The sequence below is a fragment of the Myotis yumanensis genome, unplaced genomic scaffold (genome assembly GCF_028538775.1).
Source record: "Myotis yumanensis isolate MYYU_CA2020_CCGP unplaced genomic scaffold, mMyoYum1.0.hap1 SCAF_6, whole genome shotgun sequence".
Lineage (NCBI taxonomy): Eukaryota > Metazoa > Chordata > Mammalia > Chiroptera > Vespertilionidae > Myotis > Myotis yumanensis.
The window spans coordinates 37,307,927-37,326,939 of NW_027223757.1; the positions used below are offsets into that span (position 1 = coordinate 37,307,927).

Sequence of the window (19,013 nt, forward strand, 5' to 3'; positions counted from 1 at the left end):
ATTTCAGTTCATAAGCATATAAATAGTAAGAAACCAATTCCCTTCATTCTGCATTCTAGCTCCTCAATACTTTGGCCTCATTTCCCACCGTTCCTCAGGGTCATGCTGGGGTTCACCAGTCTTTGGACTGGCCACGGGGAGTCCTGTCTGGTGCTTTGCCCGTGCCCTTTGCTTGCCTTGCCAGGACCATCCCTCCTATTTTTCTCCATTGCTTCAAGTGAGGACCAGTCTCCCTAGATCACCTTCCCTGCAGGCCTATAGGACTTCCTGTGCAACGACCTCCTTTGAAAACATGCTCTGGCTCTCTCTCGGCTTCTATCTCATCTTCATAAAGCACCTGTCCCTCCATATCAAGGGCAGGGGCGGCATTTTTCCTGGAAATTTTTCTTCTTTCTCCTGTCCCTCATCTGAAGCTCAGCCCCCCACACCCTGGAAACATCCAGAAGCTCCCCAAAGAGAGTCTTAGCTTATTTTCTGAGTAAACCTCTTTATACAGCAGTTCCTGAATTAGTGAAAAGAAAGGATCTAAGAGTGCTTTGGAACTTCTCTAATCTCTGCTGCTTCTATTGAAGACTTGCTAATAGTTTTGGAAACTCGTTCTTTGGCAACAATTCTGTGCTTTCTACCGAGGCAGCACCAACCCCGCCCCACCTTCATGCTGCCTGTCCTCAGACACAGGCATGATCTTCCTCATGGATCACCGCTCACACCCTCCCCGGTGTCTCCCACCTGAACGCTTACAGATCCCTTCGGCGTTCATTAGCACAGTGTAAACCTACCTACTGGCAAGCCAGTCAGGGTCTCCACAGACGTATCTCCTTTAAGCACTGACCAGAGAGGAACAGATTTTAGTTCTATTACATTGAAGACCACTAGATTTCAGTAGGCGTATTACCTCATTTTGCTGGTACTTGTCATCCTTTAAAATCCTTAGCTACTATGTTATAATATATTGCTATTAATTTACATTTATATGACTAATGGCATAATTTAGATAGGAGTCAATTTATTAAAATAACAAGATCAGTTTCTCTGCCTCTGATAAACCCAGTTTACGAAGATTTCAGAATCGTGTGCACTTTTCTTAGGACCTAGTACTGAGCTAGAGTTCATGGCTTAGCACTGGGCAGGCAACACTAAAGCCTCAATCGTTCTCATGACAGGACCATTGGGCCACTGTGAGCTAACGAAGTGCTGTCTGCAAGCTTCCCGACGGTGAATGCTTGGCTTTCCTTGTCATATCAGCTCACGAAGGCCAGGAAGGGACAGGGAATGAAAGGGCACTAATATGTAGTGGGGCTTATACATTCTTTTAGAATTTTTACATAGATTTTAACTTACAGAACATCTCTATGAGACAGGTATCATCCCCATTTTACAGATGGACAAACAGAGACCCGGAGAGTAAAGTGTCCAACTTCCAGTAACCAAGTGGCAGAGGCAGGGTGAAAACCCAGGCCTCCTCACACCTGACTTGGTGTACATACTTTGCGGTTTAACTTGGAATATTGGAATTAATCAGTTTGGAGACAGTATATAATAGGATTTCCCTTATCACTGTAATGCATGAGAAAATATTTTAGTTCTGTCTTTCCAAGTATTAAGAGCTTCATAGTAATTACTAGATGAGGAAATCATTTTGTAATGTATGTGTGTATCAAGTCGTCATGCTGTACACTTTAAATATTTTAAACAACTTTATTTGTCAATGATACCCGAGTAAAGCTGGTGGGGCGGGGAGTGAGTAGAGGAAGAGTTTCACAGAATTCTAACTGAATATTGAAGATGATTTAATTATCTTTAATCACTTACCAATGCCCTCAGTTCCTCCCCAGTCACCTCTCAAAGGGTTAGGACTTAGAGGAAATTCAAAGCATGCTGGGAAATTCCCAAGTTTAGTGAAACTGAAAAGGTAGGCCACAATGTCATGGAGAGGAGCGATCAGCTGTAGCGTTAGCTTTAAGGCTCTAAATGCTTCCTGTGGGTAAAATCAATACAAGGAAGTAAGTTTTAAGAAATTTCTAAGAAGCATATAAAATACATGAGCAACTATTAAAGATAATATATTTAAACACAAATATTTAGATGCACATTTTCATAGCAAAATACAGGATAATAATTACAAGATAACATCTGAAAAACACAACAACAAACATTCATAAACTGGGTTATATGCCTTTGGACAAGGTGACTCCTCAAATGGGGAGTTTAAAGCAATGTGTTTCTCTTTGTTTAAAGCCTTTGGTGGCCAAACATACATTAAAAAAAAGTTTGTATGACCATTGTTAAATTACAAGGGTTACAAATAAACTCCTAGGAGGGACCCATAGAGATTTATCAACACAGTTTAAACATATAACTAAAAAAAAAAATCAAACACTAGATCTTAAATATTAATGTCCAAGTGGAAGAAAAGTGTAAAATTATGATCTATGTATTTGTAAATTATATATATATATATATATATATATATATATATACAAATTTACAAATTCTTCAGTGAAAGAAAGGTTAGTTCTATTTTTTAATTTTTTGAGGAATCTTTATACTGTTTTCCATAATGGCTCTACCAGTACATTCCCATCCACAGTGAACAAGGGTTTTCTTTTCTCCACATCCTTGGCAACATTTGTCTCTTGTCTTTTTTTTTTTTTAATTTATTGATTCTAGAGAAAGAGAGGAAGAGAGAGAGAGAGAAGTGTTTTTCCACTTATTTGTGCATTCTTGTATGTGCCCTGACCAGAGATCAAACCTGCCACCTTGGCATATCCAGACGATGCTCTAACCAGTTGAGCTACCTGTCCAGGTCTCTTGTCTTTTTAATAATAGCTATCCTGACAGGTGTGAGATGATATCTCATTGTGGTTTTGATTTGCATTTCTCTGATGATTAGTGATGTTGAGCACATTTTCATTTACCTGTTGGCTGTTTGTATGTCTTCTTTGGAAAAATGCCTGTTCAGGTCCTTTGCCCATTTTAAAATCAGATTTCTTTTTTTTTCTATTGAATTCTATGAGTTTCTTACATATTTTAGGTATTACCCCCATATCAAATATATGGTTTGTTAGTGTTCTCCCAATCCATAGATTGCCTATTCATTTTGTTGATTGTTTCCTTTCCTATGCAGGAGCTTTTTAGTTTGATGTAGTCCTACTTGTTTATGTTCACTTTTGTTGCCTGTGCTTTTGGTGTTATATAAAAAAAATCATCGCCAGGACCAATGTCAAGGAGCTTTTCCTCTAAGAATTTTATCATTTCTGGACTTACGTTTAAGTCTTTGATTCATTTCAAGTTAATTTTTGTGAGAGGTGTAAAGGTGAAAGATAGGGGTTCAGTTTCATTCTTTTGCGTGTAGAGCTATCATATGATCCAGCAATCCCACTTCTGGATATACATACAAAGGAAACAAACTCAGTATCTTGAAGAGATTATCTACACTCCTGCATTCATTATAGCATTGCTCACAATGGCCAAGCTAAGGAAATAATCTGAGAGTTCAGTGGAAAGGTAAATAAAATTTTTAAATGACACACACACACACATACGAATATAAATCAGGCATAAAGAAGAAGGAAATCTGGCCACTTGCAATAGCATAAATGAACCTGGAGGACATTATTCTAAGTGAAATAAGGCAGCCAAAGAAAGACACATGCTATATGATCTCACTCGTGTGGAATCTAAAAAAAAAGCCGAACTTATAGAATGGTGGCTGCCAAGGCGTGGGGGGAAATGGGGAGATGTTGGTCAAAGGGTACAGGCTTTCAGTTGTAAGATGAATACGTTTGAGAACCAAGAGAATAGCTATTTGGGAAGCACTGATTCAGGCAGAGACCCAATATTGTTCTGATTAGAGGGTAAAGGCAAGGAGCTTTCATGAGAAAGGGAAGGGGAATAATTACATGAAGAGAAGGAAAAAATGTCTATTGTTGTTAATAAATCAAGGATGAAATTTCTATAGGTGCAAATAAACTAGGTTATTCTTTAGCTATACATGATGTTGCTAATTCTAAGAAAGTCTTTAATTTTCAGTCCAGTAGTCAGAATGTCTTCATTCCTATTAGCTTTGCAAATAAATAGTTTGGACTACAATGTTGCTTTAGGCCCAGTCCAAAGGTTATATCGCTCAGTTTAAACATCCCGAAGGTTGGAGGAGTAAGATGCACAAGGGATGGCAGCTCTGATTCCATGTTGAAGTGGCTCTATTTATATTATTTTTCACCCAGTACTGGAAATTTTCTAAGAAAGTTGATCAATGTTCTTACCACCCACACACAAAAGGCAACTATGAGGCGATGGATGAGCTAATTAACATAATTGTGGTGATCCTTTCACAATGTGTACGTATATTAAATCATCAGGTTGTACACTTGTTCTTGTTAATTGCACCTCAATAAAGCTGAGGGGGGAGGGGAGAGAAGAAAGTGAGAGAAACGTAGGTCGTGAAACAGGCTTTCACTTACAAAGAAAAGTCAGACTGTTCCCAACTGCCATTTTCCTCACTGTGTGTTACTGAGCAGATACTTGTTTGAGTGCTTTCTGTATGACTATATTAACTCTTTTTAAAAAAAAATATTTTATTGATTTCTTACAGAGAGGAAGGGAGAGGGATAGAGAGTTAGAAACATCGATGAGAGAGAAACATCGATCAGCTGCCTCCTGCACACCTCCCACTGGGGATGTGTCCGCAACCCAGGTACATGCCCTTGACCGGAATTGAACCTGGGACCTTTCAGACCGCAGGCCAACGCTCTATCCACTGAGCCAAACTGGTTTTGGCAATATATTAACTCTTTTTATGCTTGCAGCATTATACTCTATCAGCAAGTTAGGTACTTGCTACACAGAGCAGTACCTCCAACACAGGCTTAGCTGATTACTGTGCTTAAATGTGATCTCAGCCTCTCATGAGTTTCAGGGGATCAGGGTGGTTTTTTTCTAAGGGTTTGGGAGGAAATTGAGGAATAATAAAGAATGTCAGAAATTTGAATTAGTGCTCATTAATGACCAGGGAGAAAGAGAACTCATCAAATAAGGAGGCCCAAGAGAAATGACAATATTAGAAAAAAAATTGTTAAAATAAAATAAATAAATAAAGTAACATAATAAATATAATAATATTAGGAGCGGGGAGAAGATTTCGGTTATTAAGTGTTCCTGGAAACAAACAAGAGACTTTCTCTGAAATTGATATGTTGAACCATGAGTCACGAAAAGCCGGCCAGTTTACACTCCGGTACACACACAAAAACACAAACCTTTTCTGCCAGAGTTTTGAACATAACCAGCACTTCAGAAGGATGAGGTATGAACCATAAGTTGAGGAAGACTTTCCCGTCAGCGGACAGCAGACACCGGGGCCGGGGCTGAGGACTCCTGCAGCATCAGGAGGAAGAGTGGGTGTCACAGCGGTTCTCTCTGAAGAAGCGTTGCCAGTGTGAACTATTTATACCACCCCGGCCTGTGGTGACACACAGCCCAGTGGCCAAGCCTGCGGGCGGCAGGCCTCCTTTTCAGGCCGCGCACAGGTGGCCACAGCTATAGATAGCTCAACAGGAAAAGAGCGGGTGGGCTGCTTTTAGCCTGAGCTGTGTTGAGGAAGGAGTGGGCATGGGGGGCGGGGAGGGTGGAAGGTATGGTGAGACAGGAAAGGAAGGCATGAATTAGGTGGCTGGCACCATGAGGAGTGTTACATATGAGTGGGTTCAGAACAGGCTCCCTGAGACGTGTCACTTTGGCATGTGGATTGTTTTGAGCTGAAGGCATTTGAGACCCTGTGGACTCAAGAGAAACTTTTACCTTTCCCTTCAGGAACATAAATTGGAGGCCTTGTCCATCATGAGAGTTATCACTAGAGATAACTTGTATGACTACCTAGAGGGCAGGGCAAACTTCTAATTACTGCACATCTGCTCTTCTTATCATCCTGCCACTGGCCTTCCTCCCCTCTGAAGCCCCGGGCGCCTTATCTCATTCGCCTTGGCTCCAAATGCCTTGTTTACCTTTCTGTCTCTCTCTCTCTCTTTTTAAAAAAATATATTTTATTGATTTTTCACAGAGAGGAAGGGAGAGGGATAGAGTTTGAAACGTCGATGAGAGAGAAACATCAATCAACTGCCTCCTGCACACTCCCTACTGGGGATGTGCCCACAACCAATGCACATGCCCTTGACCGGAATTGAACCTGGGACCCCCCAGTCTGCAGGCTGACGCTCTATCCACTGAGCCAAACCGGCCAGAGACAATGCCACCAGTTTTGGTGAAGCTTGATCTGCACCTCCCTGGTGGTCCCCAGAGGAACGACCACCCTGAATTTTACACTCATCAATGCTAGATTTTCTTTGTAGTTTTAGCACCAATGAATACATCATTAAAAGACTGTGTTGGCTTTTGCCTGTTTTTGACCTTCACACAAATAGAAGCTTATGATCTTTCTACTACACTTAGCGGGAAGTGGCATCCTGACCCACAGTTTCTCCATCATCTCAGGTGTGAGGCAGCCTGAGAACGGGAACGAAGTAGGTAACAGAGGGTGAGGGTGGGGACTGTTTCCCCTGAAATGGAGCCTTCAGGTCTAATTACTGTGTTCCTCTAGTGTGGAAAATGGTGCTCTGCGCAGTTATCAGATGTGCAACCTGGCATCAGAGGACCTGAGCTTGAGACCAACATCTACCACCCTCAGCTGTGTGACTTTAGACAGATTATCTTCTGAGTCTTTTCATCCATAAATTAGGAATAAAGATTCCTAACTCACAAGACTGGCGTAAGGAATGAGTTTTCAGAAGAGCGTCAAGCATTTGAAAAATATTTTATGTCATGAGGGATCTCAGAGTAATTTGTTAAGAAGTGAGGGCCTGAACATGTTGATGAGAGGATGTCCTAGAAGTGAGGGTTGTGGGGTAAGGGGTAAGGCTAGTGCCAGCTTGGGGCTGTCTTGGTTATGCTGAGCAGGCAGTTCTGACAGGCAGACAGCAGAAGGAGGAGCCCCCAGCCTACACGGGCTTTGCCAGGTCTTCCTTGGGTCCACTCAACCCTCTGCTCTTCTCTTCCCACTCTCCCCAGGTGATTTCATTCAGTCTTCTGGCTGCCAGTGACTCCTGACTCACATTTGCAGGCCTGGTCCCATCCTGGGGTCCAACTTGCTCCATCTTGGTTGGTGCCTTAGACCAACTCAATCAAGAAAGGGAACAACTGGACTCCCCACTCCCTTCCATCCCCATCCTGTGCCTCTCACTGTGTTCAAAGAACCACAATCCTTCAGTCCCCCAAACTAGACGTCAGGGGGTCATTTTGAGACCCTCTCTTCTTTACTCCTCAGGTCCTACTGATTCCCTCGCTCTCACAGTTGTATCCACTTCCTCTGCCTATGCAAGGGCTTTGGATGGAAGGGTCTTACCCTCTTGCGGTTACTTTGGCAGTTACAGGGGCATTTCTTGACTGTTGCTATTATTTTGGGGACTCTAGGGGAGAATAAGATGACCCTTTCCACTTATCAAAGGAAAATGTGGTTCATTTGAACTGAGGACTGAATGTTTTCAATATCAAACATTCTGAAAATGAGACCTTTTAAATCATGAAAACTCTTCTGTGAATAGAGTGAATCACTGGCCTTAAACCTACATTTCAAGTCTCAGGGTTTTCATCAGATAATCTGAAGCTCAGGAACAAAGTGTGGAGTTAGTTTGGAGAATTTCTGTATTTCAGCAGCCACGTCAGACTATTCTGTTCTTAGCACATCAAAGCTAGCTTATTCCAGTCTTATCTCTGTTGTTCAGTTCACGGTGTTTAATAGTGTCCTAAAGAAGCCCTGAATATCAACAATAAAAAGTCACAAGGCCTGTGTCTGAGCACACGGGGCTGGCAGCAGTGTGACTGAATCAGTCCTTGGCCTCTGAGAAGCACGTGTCCCTGGAGCCACAGGGCCCTCTACCAAATGGTGTCCTTTACTCCTTATCCGTTTTTTTTTTCCTGCCATTTCCACCCTGCCTGCAGGGAGCAGTCATTGCTGAGGAGGGGCAGCGAGGGCAGCAGAAAGGTTTGGGTGCTCAGTGCAAGACTGTAGCCCAATTCTCAGCCCCACAGGAGGGCTCCCCCATCAGGTCCTGGGCCTGACAGTTCCTTGACCTGCTCAGCATCCTCCTCCTTCATTTCATTTCCCTTCAGCCACCTGCTCTGGGGCATCACTGCAGACCTCATTATTACCTGGGGCTATATCACCTCCAAAATCCTAATCTCAAATACCCTACCTTCCCAGCTCTACCTTCTATTCTTCCAGTTTTCTCACTCGTTCACTCCTACTAAACCTCCTTCATCCCTCCAAAATATGCTCCTGATCATCACTCAGCCCTCGGTCTCCCCTTCCATCTGTCAAGTCCATTCTGACCCCACTCCCTCCCTCCCCAGACTGGGTCTCAAGCAAGCACATGAACCACACCTTCAGTTCTTTGCTTCTTTGCCATCACTACCCACCTATCCAGCAAACCCCAACTCTGGATCCCTCCAGCTCCTCTGCTTTCTGCTTCTAGTCACACACAGCTGGAAGAAACCATACCACTAATTATGTTGATGCCACAACAAGTATTTAAATGGTTTCCATGGAGCCTGAGTGGTGTCACCCTGGGACAATCCTTTCTCTTTCCCGTGATCAGTTTTCATGCCCGTTTCCTTTTTCAATAATTCCAAGTCTTTTCTTTTCCTCCCCCATCTTTTTTTTTTTTTTTTTTTTTTTAAATTTCACAGAGGAAGGGAGAGGAAAACAGAGATAGAAACATCAAGGATGAGAGAGAATCATTGATCAGCTGCCTTCTGCACGACCCCTACTGGGGATTGAGCCTGCAACCTAAGCATGTGCACTGACTGGGAATCTAACCATGACCTCCTGGTTCACAGGTCGATGCTCAACCACTGAGCCTCACCTACTGGGCCCAAGTCAAGTTTAAGCCTCAAACCAAATTCCTGCCAGCAAAAGAAACATGTTCTGTTATTTCATAATTCAATTAAAAGCCACTGGTTGGAACTCCCTGCACTTCCTGTGGGCCTATTCCCCCCCCCCCCCCCCTTCCCATCCTCGAAGACAGCCTCTGCCTTCAAGAGGCTTACATTCCAGAGCAGCTAGATATACAAACATGACTCAGTGACAGAAGCAGAGTGGAATGGATGGGTATGAAAACATAGAAAAATCCAGAATAAGAAGCCTCAGATTTGTTGGGAGACTAATGAAAGAAATTCATAGCTGAAGCTTCTGAGCTGTGATTCATGATCTCCCTCTTCATATTGCTTCCTCTTAATGGCACTGACATCCCTTTTTTCCCCATTTAAAAAACTGTGGTAAAATATAATAAGATAAAATTTATCATTTTAACCATTTTTAGTTGTATAGCTCAGTGGCATTAAATAGATTTGCATTGTTGTGCAACCATCACCACCATCCAGAATGTTTTTTCCATCTTCCACAATGAAAACTCTGTACCCATTTATATATATAAAAGCCTAAGTGACCATTACCACTGGTTGACCGCTCAACCGGTTGCTATGACACGCACTGACCACCAGGGGACAGATGCCGAACACAGGAGCTGCCCCTTGGTGGTCAGTATGCTCCCACAGTGGGAGTGCTGCTTAGCCAGAAGCTGGGCTCACAGCTGGTTAGTGCAACTGTGGAGGCGGGAGCCTCTCCTGCCTCTGTGGCAGCACTACCCAACAGCAGCAGTGGGAGGCGCAGTGGGGCCGGGATGAGCAGGAGTGGCGTGGTGCCTGGCCTGGGCTCAAGCTCCTTCCCGCCATCTGCTGCTTCATGCACTGCTACATCCCCTCAGGGGTCCTGGATTGTGAGAGGGCGCAGGCCAGGCTGAGGGACCCCACTAGCACACGAATTCGTGCACCAGGCCTCTAGTTAAATAATAATGGCACTGCCATCTTTTTATTCACCCAAGCCAGGGACTCTGGGTGACATTCTACACTCCTCTTTTTCCCTTAGCCCCATATTAAATCCAGCACCTGGCCTAGCTGATTTCACCTCCTACACATCTCTCATCTGTGCAGTTTCAATAGCATCCTAAATGATGTCCCTGACAATCGTCTTGTTCATCTTTCTCTCTAGTTGTGGAAGGACAAATGCCAGACTTCTGGATCTTGCCTCTCAGTTTGTGAATTCTATTTCTGATCGTATCCTCACATACCCTGGATAGGGGCCACTCACAAGTCCACATGCTGTCTCACATCTCTGTATCTTTATATTTGGGGGCCTCCCAGCTTGAGCTAATGTTCTTTTCCTTGTCCACCTGAAACACTGATCATCCTTTAAGACCCAGGTTAAGCATCCTCTCTTTCCTGAAACCTGCCTTGCTCCCCATGCCCACTTTCCCAATCCTTCGGATAATACTGAACATTTCCTGGTGGTTGCTTTCATTATCCTTTTATTTTATTCCTTATCATAATGTTTCTGCCTATTTCCCCTTGAATGAAGGGCAAGGACCATGTTGAATCCATTGCTGTACAGTGCTTGGCAACAAGGCTGCCATGTACTACTATTGTTCAGGTTGTGCCCTGAGGCAACCAGCAGTGGCTGAGATCCAGCCTTTATTTGCCAAGCTCTGCACCCGGACATGGGGCAACCTGCCCAGAGGAAGTGGTGCCTTCTTCTAAGGCACATAAAGCAGCTGTATAGGATAGCAGTGGCTCTGCCTGTCACATAGTAAGGGTTCTGTCCTAATATTACTGTCCTTTCTCTCTGTGCCTTCTTTGCTCCTCCATCAGCTAATGCCACTGCTCTTGGGAGTGTGATTGAGTGTCATCCTAGTCTTCAGACTCTAGACTCCTCTGGTGCCATGAGGACATGGACGCCTCAAGGGGCATCCTTCCTGGGAGGAGAGCTCCCTTGGCTCCTCTTCTGTAGAGATTCTGATTTGGTTCTGGGGTGAGGGTGGAGTTCTTTGCTAAAACTAAACACAATACATTACAGGCATTACAGTCTCTTATGAATTAAGTAGCACCTACGAATGTAAAGCCTATACAACTCATGGGGCTCTTCTTGTGAGGGATAGCAAACACAAGCAGGAGCCCACTTTCTTCCCTTTCCCTGACTGACAGACATTGCCAATCAACTACAACACTGTCACATGCGGATGTCCCAGAGTCCTACACAGAAGGGCATTAATTATTGGAATTGGCACTTAAAGCAAAACATTTCTTATCTTCAATCAAACCCAACTCCTTATTTTATGAATGAAGTGAGAACCTCTATCCTCCATGACCCTCATTCCTTAACTCTGTCCCTTCATTTCTAGTTAAACTTGGCCTGGGATGGTTCTCACCATTTCATAAACACTTTTGACTGGTCCCTTTCCTGGGAGTCTTTCCTCAGCAGTCCCGTTCCTTAGAATCAAGCTCTAGACACCTTAGCACTAAGAACCATAACGTATTTCACTTCAGAGAGCTGCTTCAGTTTCCTCACTCATTAGGTGAAGAATTGAGATCTAGAGATTGAAGAGAAGTGACCTGTCTGAGATCTCAGGGCAACTTAAGACCGAGATGGGTCAAGTCCAAATATTCCAACTATCAGGCTATGGCTCTCTCCACTATACCTATTTGTGGCTGGTGTTCAATTTTTATTAATACTTACTTCATGGAATGAGTCATAGACTTTGAAGTTAGAAAGAATCTTATACAGTATCTTTTCCAAACTTCCTCAGAAGAGAGAAGTTCTTTTCTCTGTAATTCATTTTTATGTGAGTGTATTAAAATCTAGAGAGTTTAGGAGGCAGGAGATGGGTTTGGTGGAGAAACACGGAATCTCTACCAGTTTCTGCTCATCCACTACCTGACTGAATGAGTTGCTCTCACTTTGTGGACCAAACCCTTGCCCTGGAAGTATCACACATTAACTGACTAGTTGATTTAGGGCTCTAGGCTCTCCCTCTCAAGGGACTGCTTCCTTTACGCTTTAGGAGACACACAGTCATCCACAAGAAATAATAAAGGACTAGAGCAAGACCTACAAGCTAGAGAGATATTTTTCCTCCATCTCTTCTTTCTAACATTCTTATTTGGCTGCTATAAATAAGACAGATCAGAAACAAAAACAGACTTGCTGAATACCTTTTATCCTAAACACAAATGTAGTGAACTTATGGTTAGACTTCTGGGAACTATTTTTAAAATTTGATCCCAATTTTTAAATTGTTCTTATAAATGGTTGACTTGTCTAGTGGATGGATGAGAGAATGGAACTGATAAGCCTTAGAAGATTATCCTGTGATGTTTTATATGACAGAAAGATGCACTTTAGCCTCATTGGGCAATAGGTCAAACCCTTTACCAAATAGTTGGTCTACTGAAGTATCTTTGCCCTACTTCTTTCTCAAATGCATCTGTCATTACGTAAATCCTGAAGTCTACCCAAGTGAATGCACTGGCTGAGCTCTTGAGACAAAACACTGGTATCACAAATTGGGCACCTTGTCAGTATCAACATAGGAGTGGCTACTATTTTGATAACCAGTTATCAAGGGCTTAAGAACTCAACTTCTTTCATTCTCTAGCATTCTCTAGCCCAGCCGTGGGCAAACTACGGCCCGCGGGCCGGGTCTGGCCCGTTTGAAATGAATAAAACTAAAAAAAAAAAAAAAAAGAAAAAAAAAAGACCGTACCCTTTTATGTAATGATGTTTACTTTGAATTTATATTAGTTCACACAAACACTCCATCCATGCTTTTGTTCCGGCCCTCCGGTCCAGTTTAAGAACCCATTGTGGCCCTCGAGTCAAAAAGTTTGCCCACCCCTGCGTCTAGCCTGTTCTGTTAGCTCCATTTTCTTGATGAACTCCAACTTACCTGTTACCTCCTCCTTTTGAATTTCTCCCTGAGGCCCTGGGATGGAGTTAAACTCCTTTGATGCCATCACAGAACTTTTTACATAACTCTAACATGTTATCTTTGAAATCTTTGAAGCTACTCTTTTGTTTGTAGAACTTTCCCCCACTAGGCTGAATTTATCACCAGAGTCCATGGTTTAGTCACCTTTGTAACTCCAGTACATAGTGAAGTGCCTGGTACTAAGTCAGCACTGAATAAATAGTGTTTGAATGATGCATGAATGAATAAGTGAGTGAAAGAGTGGTCTGATACAAATGGTCTTTCAATCCCTCTCATCTATCTGTTCTACGATCGTAGTTATTATTACTGATACTCAGCACCGTGCAGTAAGGAAAGAGAAAGGAGGGAGGCAAGCTCATCCTACAGGATGTTTTTCTTCCCCTTGGAGACTGCATAACTGTAAAACACCTCCTTCTTTTTTTAAAGGAAATGTAGTCACTGACTGCACAGGTCTGCTAACTCCTCATCCAGGTGAGTGAGCTCTAGTAGGCTAAGGTAAGAACATTTGGAAAACTGGATAAAGCATGATAAGAAAGTATTACCACTTAATATTACTACATATGTTTTTTTCCTCTGTCAGAGAAATACAGAAAAGCACTGATTTATCCAAGGCATTGGTATACCATTTTTCTCTGAATATCTCTTCTACCCCATTGAGTAAAATATTTGAAGCCAGGACAGCTCAAGATCAAGTCTACTTATTTGCTTTCTTATTTTAGAGGCTGAGTTGTGTAAAAGAGTGTGATTGATGAAAATCTTAGGGCTCTCCAGGGGAAAATAAAACTGTATACATTGAAAAAGCAGTCAAGTAGCCCATAAACAAAGAACTCCTCTGGGTTCAAATACAAAGATACTCTTATTCTTTTTTGTTTTATTTTTTAAAAAATTAAATTAATTTTTTTCCATCGCCATTTTATCCCCTCTATGCCCTCTTCCACCTCTACCCCCCCTTCCCACCCTCACAGGTACTCATTCTTAAAGTGTTAATTCTTTCTTTTGCCCTTCTGGGCTGGAAAATCAAGGTCAAATGCAATAATGGGAGCAAGATTTCCATGCCGAACTTCACACACTTCTTCCCTGTGAGGGGTAGGGTAGAGAGGGAGAGCAACAAGCTCTAACGGAAGTTACGCACCTGAGGTCATCCTTGCAGCCCTTCTTGGAATCCCTCAACCCCTTCTTCTCTTGTGGTTGCCCTACCATGAAAACGGTGTCCCTGACGGTAGGGAAATCTTCCAGCAGGGCCCTCAGGCTATTGCAGTAGGCCATGATCTGACCCCGAAGAGCATAGTGAGACATGCGGTGGTTAAATCTGAAAAGTCAGAAGAGATGTCCAGAGGTGAGTCCTCTCTACAGAAGTTCCAGGATCTACTTTCCTAGACTATCTTTCAAAGAGAATAGAGCACCTCTGTCATGAAGAAATCTCTGTCTGGGTCAGATTGCTACTGCAGGAAGGCAAAGGCATGGGCCCCTTAAAGTATCTCCTGTCCTTCACTTCTCATGCTCCTTCTTCCGTGTGTCAGAGGTCAGCTTGATTTGGTTTTATCTAATAGGATCGTGGCTCAAATAAAACAGACCACCTCATACATTGGAGAATTTCTACATAATTCTGGTGTTTACTGAATTCAGAGTCAGAGAACTCAGCATGTGTAGTTCACATGTACTACATATCCTATACTTACTTCTGACAATATTCCACTATTACTTCTCTCTTGGTTTTCTCAATTTCATCCTGTAATAAAAGAAGATGATAGTTCTTCTATTAGACAGTTGGTTATAAACACTCTCCAAGCAAGTATCTATGTAGAAACTGAGAGCAAACTTAAAGCAGAAAAAGGCCACACTGTTGAGAAGCTCTTCCTGAAGGTCAACTTATTGGGAAACACTCCTCCAGGCATGTCTCCCACTCCCCTACATTTTGCTGAGTGAGCGAAGAAGGCAAGGCCCTGACCACTCTGTACGGGGGCCATTTCTAAGGGTTATGTTTGCAGAGAGAAGTCTTAAGGGATGAGGTAATGCCTCCCTCCAGGAAAAAGAGCAGACTTCTATAAAAGAGGTGATTCCTCCAAACTCAGTATTACTCAACTGTGACAAACACCACTGCATGCGTCGGGGCTCCCATGTTGCTCCCGTGGCCCTTGGGGAGCCAAGGGAACTGACACAGACACAAAGCCCATGTTGCCTGCTCTGCTATGAGTAATAAAGTTATTTTGTCTCTTAACCAGGAGTCTTGTGTCTTCTGCCAGCCTCCACAAGACAGTCACAGGTTAACGTACCAGCTTGTAAATAGGCTAAAATCCCAGACTTCGGCAAAACTGACAATTTATTGCCTGAGACCTTTCTAATCTGATCAGCATTGAATAATCCTATGAGCAGTTAATGAGTTATTACATTTTTTACTTGGTCAATTTTTTAAAATATTATAGTAAAAAACTAATTTAATATCTCAGTGACTTATTAAAAGGAGTCCTCTCTCTCCATTATTGTTCAGTAGTAAACTTGAAATCTGGCCTCCCTCACATCCCAGTTGGATTAGGTAAATTTAGGTCTTTCGTTTTTAGTCACAGGTAGGGAAAAAGCCTAGAGATTGTAAATGTGTTTTATTTGAGCCATGATCCTATTAGAAAGATTGCCATTTCTTTCCCAAACATCGCTGCATTAACCTAATGATTTCCTCATCAAAAAATTAATAAATAATGAAATGATATTCACAAACTTAAGCAATACTTTTAACTGTTTAAAGACTTGAGCTTTATAAATATGCTTTCGAGAGATTGGGCCAGTATAAAACCCTTTAATAGGAACAAGGTAACCGTGCCTGAAAAAACACGATAACAGGTGAATTAGATGGCAAGAGTCTTTGTTCACCTTGTCTAAACACCCTAAGCACCGGCAGGTCTCTCAGGAACGGGCAAATGTTCCAGAGCGGGTGCTGAAACTAGTTTCATTTAGAAAGTGACAGAACAAAATGTGACCTTGGGAAAATGCGCATATTTTAAAAACTAGACTGCAGTTGGCTTGAATGGCTTCCTTCGTATTTCTTATTGAGCTCCCTTTTTCAGTTCTTTATAATATGTTTTCAATGGTCCTATCCAAATAGGCTGAATGCAACAGGCTCTAAGTTAAGAATTTTTATTTGCTCAAATGTAAAAGATGACATGAGAGCTTTAGGGAGCCCTTCTTACTATACTCACGAGGTTCATTGAGTCAGCCATGGTTTGTTTCCTGAGGAGGAAGGCATTCAGCATCATGTCCCGCAGTCCCACCTTTTCTAATTGAATAGACACGAAAGCCTCCGGAGCCCTGACAAGTGAACAGAGACATCTGAGCCCAAGGCAAGTGGACGTATAGCAAGGAGACAACTCGAGAACTCTCTGAAGGACAGGAACACCTGAGGCTGCACATTGGGCACTGCAGCAGGGGAGCTGGTGGCTCTGTCTTCATAGTCCCCGGCTGCTTCCTGTGCTGATGTGTCCTCCTCCTCGGGACTCATGTGCCTGAGGCACGCATTGGCAGTCCCGAACTTCACAGCCTGGCCCAGTGTTTGTACTATCCAGGTCCCTTTGTGTCCTCCAGGCCTCATGTGTAGGGGCACCTGGACTGAAAGGGCCTCCCAAGGGTCTGCTGGACCAGACACATTGATCATAAATCTTCCATCCACACATTGGGAGTGTGGATTTACGGCACCCAAACTCTGGCCATATGTCAGATTAATGGCATCTTGAGACGTAGAGTAGCTTTGCCTGTTGTTGTTGTTTTTTCCCCCCATTTTAAATTTACCAGAATTAAACTAGAATATCATTGGTATGCCCCAATGAAATACTGAGTATTTATAATTATTGCAGAATACAAATATCTCTCTCTGTCATGGTGAGAAGAAATCAAGACATAATAGGGCATCCCTGCTTCATAGACGTATTTTTAGAGACTGTGTCTCTTTGACAACACACCATTCTATTATTCTAAGCAAAGACAAAACTCTTGTTAGAATAGTAAGGATAGGTCTGTGCTTCTCACTAAGAGACATGGAGAATTTGGAGAGGCCAATATTCTTTGTTCTTGTGTTCTACTCTTTTAAAGTTTGAAAAATGTAGAAAAAGGGAGGAAGGAGAGGGAGGGAAAAGCAAGAGAAGGGAGGAGAGGGAAGAAGAGAAGAGAAAAGAGGTTGTAATTAGGAACTGTTAACTCTCCTTCATAGACTGGAGTATATCAGAAGGAATGAGCCTTCTCACTGTTCATACAAGGTTCAAAATCAAACACATGCCTGTCACTCTGGGAGTTTAGTCATTCTTCAGTCTCATAACACTCTGTTCTTAACTGACTTAAAAGAGGACACATTTATGTTAATCCTGCTTCCCTCTGGTACAGTACCTTTTGATAGCCTTGGATCTTTCTGAAAGAAGAATAAAGCTGTCTGGAAGTTTTGGAGTTGGGGCCAACAGCAATCTCTCTATGCCATTTACAATTCTGGAATTTCTTCTGGTTGGACCCATTCCACCATCATTTCTCAAATCTGAATGTATTTCCTAAAATATTTCAAACCAAAGTGAATCCAAATTGTTGGATTTATATGTCCTGTGGTACTGGCTATAAAATTATCTCACAGCCACAACTGACCACAAATACATGTAAATGACTGGATACCTGGGGAAGGGGTGGGGATGGAGAGAAGGCGGTGGGGTGGCGGGGGGGTGGGGGGGGGTAGGGGGGGGAGGAAAGTACAGAGAGTAAGGGAGAGAAGGGAAGGGGAGCTACTATTTTGCACAATAAAGGGGTGAGGCACTAAGAGTAACTATTTCCAGAACAGAATGCAATTATCTAAAGTGCTCTGACAAAAATTCTCCATTCCACAGGTGGCTAGTGGAGTGCTGGATCAGAGGGGCCTCTCAAGAAATACTGCTGATGGGCTTCATAGCTGTGAGATCTGAGAACTTGTTTCGGGTGCCCATTCTGGTAGAGTCTAAGCAGATGGAGGTGGGCTGTATATGCTGCCATGCACCATGCAATGATGAAGGAGGGAGAGGTGGAGGGAGGGCGGGGCGAGGAAAAGGAAGTTGGAGAAAAAAAAGGGAAATCCATATTTTTCAATACTCCTATTGGTTATTGGAGCTCCCAGGCACAATGAATGGAATTCTTTTACATTTTTCCTAAAATACTAACTAAAAAAAAATATTATCTTCAAAGGAAAGACTACTTTTTCAAAGAAAGAAATAAGGAGTTCGTTTTATCTGAATTACTAAAGAAGAATGAGGCAAAAGGAAAAAATCCTGGGTAAAAATTTAGTGTTTCCATCCTGACTTTTTGTGAAGGCCCTTGTGTTAGCCGGGTCTCTTGGAAGTGGTAGAATATCCAGTTCAGAAGACTTAAGAGGTCTAAGAAAGGCTGTGAGTGAGCTAAGAGGGAAGAAAACACAAGCTCTGCAATCAGGTCGCAGTGCTGACACGCTTGTGATCTTGGTTCTGTCCTTAACCTTTCAGAAAAAGGGGATGATATTCCCCATTACATGGGGCTGTTGAGAGGATTCCACGAGCCCATTTATATTCATCACTTAGCTCACTGCCTTGCCTGGACCACAGAAGCTTCTGAATTGAACTGTTAACTCTGACTCCCCCACCTGCCTTCAACAGCCCAGCATGCCCATCTTTCATTTCTTTCTTTTTTATATATAAAATATTTTTATTGATTTCAGAGAGGAAGGGAGAGGGAGAGAGAGACAGAAACATCAATGATGAGAGAGAATCATTGATTGGCTGCCTCTTGTGCACCCCACACTGGGGATCGAGCCTGCAACTTGGGCATGTGCCCTGACCAGGAATCAAACTGTGACCTCCTGGTTCATAGGTCGAAGCTCAACCACCGAGTCACACCCACCAGGCCCATCTTTCATTTCTATTCTCAATTGCTTCCTCTTTTCCAGCTCCTTCCTACAAATATATTTATATCTATTTTATTCTTAATTATCTTGTCCCCTCAAACTTCCTCCGCAATTCTGACCAAACTTCTTAAAGAACTACTATGGACTAAATGTTTGTATCTCCCCCTAATTTCTTATGTTGAAGCCCCTTCCCCCAATAAGATGGTATTTGAAGACATTTGAAGATAGTATTGGAAGGTAATTAGGGTTAGGTAAGGTCATAATGGTGG

The 19,013-nt window shown here is 42.7% G+C and overlaps 1 protein-coding gene across 6 annotated transcripts in view; it reads right to left on the reverse strand.

Annotated features, from left to right (window-relative positions):
• LOC139012275 (uncharacterized) overlaps positions 1-19,013 on the reverse strand; it is a 159,067-nt gene that overhangs the window by 58,612 nt on the left and 81,442 nt on the right. For all 6 annotated transcript variants that reach the window (XR_011471844.1, XM_070417957.1, XM_070417958.1 and 3 more), the window contains 6 exons: positions 17,241-17,395; positions 16,064-16,172; positions 14,552-14,601; positions 14,005-14,181; positions 5,259-5,376; positions 1,813-1,978 (listed from right to left, as the gene is read on the reverse strand). Coding sequence is in view for 5 of the 6 variants with exons in the window: in XM_070417957.1 (XP_070274058.1) it covers positions 1,813-1,978; positions 5,259-5,376; positions 14,005-14,181; positions 14,552-14,601; positions 16,064-16,172; positions 17,241-17,395 (775 nt within the window). In the remaining variant the exon portion in view is untranslated. The remainder of the gene's footprint in view (positions 1-1,812; positions 1,979-5,258; positions 5,377-14,004; positions 14,182-14,551; positions 14,602-16,063; positions 16,173-17,240; positions 17,396-19,013) is intronic.